This window comes from Cryptomeria japonica, chromosome 1 (genome assembly GCF_030272615.1).
Source record: "Cryptomeria japonica chromosome 1, Sugi_1.0, whole genome shotgun sequence".
NCBI classification, from domain to species: Eukaryota; Viridiplantae; Streptophyta; class Pinopsida; order Cupressales; family Cupressaceae; genus Cryptomeria; species Cryptomeria japonica.
Window position 1 is genome coordinate 578,633,291 of NC_081405.1, and position 2,218 is coordinate 578,635,508.

Consider the following 2,218-nt stretch of genomic DNA (forward strand, 5'->3'; position numbering starts at 1 on the left):
AACTGTTTTCTTTAGTCCTTTTTCTATACCTTCATCATTTTTTCTTATTGCCATAGAAGGCTTGATATATGTTTGTCATTCCTCATGTTTCTTCAAAATAGTTATATCTTCTAGTCGACCACCTTCAAACATAAGAAGGTCCCATGTTTGCATTTGTTGAAGTAGAATCCTCCTCACCAACCAAAATATCCCTACTTTTATTGATAATTCTCTTTATTTCCTCTTTGTCTTTTCTCGACAGATAACATAGTAGTGTTCTCAAAAATGGAGAAATGGGTAACAAGCTATCCTTCATTTTTGCAACAAGGTATAAGAAGTTTCAACTTGAATCCTTCAATGGAAAAGGTGTCACTTGTCTTATTCCCCTCAATTCCTTCATGAGTGTCTTTTATTCAATTAAGATGAGACATACACAAGGACAATCCATTCCCTAAGTCTTCCCCCATAAATGAGGTATAGTTGTTGACTCGATACCCTCAACTCATCTATCCTCTAAATTATTCAATCATCTTCCAAAGGATTTTTGGAGATTGAAATCAAGGTAGGGTGTTTATGGCATGTCCAATAGGCACCCACCTCAAGGGTATAGACCTTAGAGGTCTACTTTTGTAATTTAAACATGGAAATTGACACAAAAAATACATTACAAATCTATAATGATAAACCTAATAAGCAAACGTATATCAAATTATAAAACCTTAATTGAGCCAAAGATTAGTCCTTAAGATGTGGTTATGATATTTGTGGCCACTGAGTGGGTTCCTATGATTACAGATTGTCTAGACTTATTTCTCAAACATACTTTACTAATAGGACCCATAATGATATATTATTTGCTATCAATTTTTCATCAAGTTTAATAGGTAATACCAAGCATATTGCAATAAAATTAGGTAATTTCCAATCTCCCAATATATGTAACCATCTACTTAAAAAATGTATTAGCTATACGTGAGGTAGGGTGTTACAATTTCTATCCTTGGAGTATGTTGAATCTAAGATAAGATGGTAATCTGAGTTGTCCAACAAACTAAGAAAATGTCCATTAACATTTAAAAATATGCATCTAATTTTTTAAGCTCAAATATTATTCTCCTATATATATACAAGCTCTTAAAGAAGTCATATATTTTATTTTTGTGTTTCTTATAATCCTTGCCACCACAATATTACACCCTAAGAATCCATCAATCATGAACATAAACTCAAAAGTAGTAACTCTTGGAGTAGATGGTTAATTATCCATTATAAATTTAAGATTCATTTTTTTTTCAAATGCATTCACATCCTCGTAATTTTAAAATACCCATTACTAAACCTCCTACTAGCATCAACTAATAAAAATTAAAAAGATTTAAACCGTAGAAGAAGCTAGCCATTATTAGAGGTTGTGGATGTGATAAATTCCTCGCTCTCAGAATCTGGACTTCCATTTATCGGACGGAGCAAGCGAGTTCTACAGATGGGACAAGTATTACGCCTTTCCAGCCATTGAACAAGGCAGCGAGCATGGAATATGTGGGATTCATGACAAGGCAACTGTCGAGCATCATCCCCGACTTGGAAAGGCTCGGTGCAAATCGAACACTCTGATTCTGCGTTAACATGATGAGCTGCAATTATTATTTGAGTTAGCTTCTCCACATCCTCTCTATCAGATGGCAACTCAACTTGCGATAACTCAACATCCTCTGTATCAGATTGGATAAGGAGGGATAATGAAGTTTGTGCCCTAAAAAAAGTGTCGCGAAATAGTGAGTTGTCTGCAATGTTCTCAAGGTCTGTTTGTGGCCTCAATATAAGGTCTATAGCCTCCATTACTTGCTGGCGAAGAGCCGAGTTATCTACTTGTGTGTTGTTGGTACTCATATTTAATTACTAAGAAAATGACTTGCTTGTGACTAAGGATTCTACTCGAGTCAGATGTGACTGAAAAGCTGTTATTGCACCAACACTCAACTCAAAAGGACTGATAGGTCCAAAAATAGAAGTGGGAACTCTCATACACAAGTACTTGACTCACTGAGAGAAAACTACTTAAGCAACCCTTCTGCCACAATACTTAGATTGAGACTAGGAAGGCATAGAATCAAGGGGAGATAAAATACTCCTACAACACTCTCAAGAGATAATTCATAGAATTCATAGGGCTTAATGCAACCTCTACATTCTTCCAAAAGGGGTTTAAAATCCAAAGGCACAATCTTAAATAGTTGTA

At 35.1% G+C, this 2,218-nt stretch overlaps 1 protein-coding gene across 1 annotated transcript; it reads right to left on the bottom strand.

Annotated features, from left to right (window-relative positions):
• Window positions 1–1,371: 1,371 nt before the first annotated feature.
• Window positions 1,372–1,869, bottom strand: LOC131858127 (uncharacterized). The gene has a single exon (XM_059211137.1). The coding sequence runs from the start codon at window positions 1,867–1,869 to the stop codon at window positions 1,372–1,374; it is 498 nt and encodes a 165-aa protein (XP_059067120.1).
• Window positions 1,870–2,218: the final 349 nt, after the last annotated feature.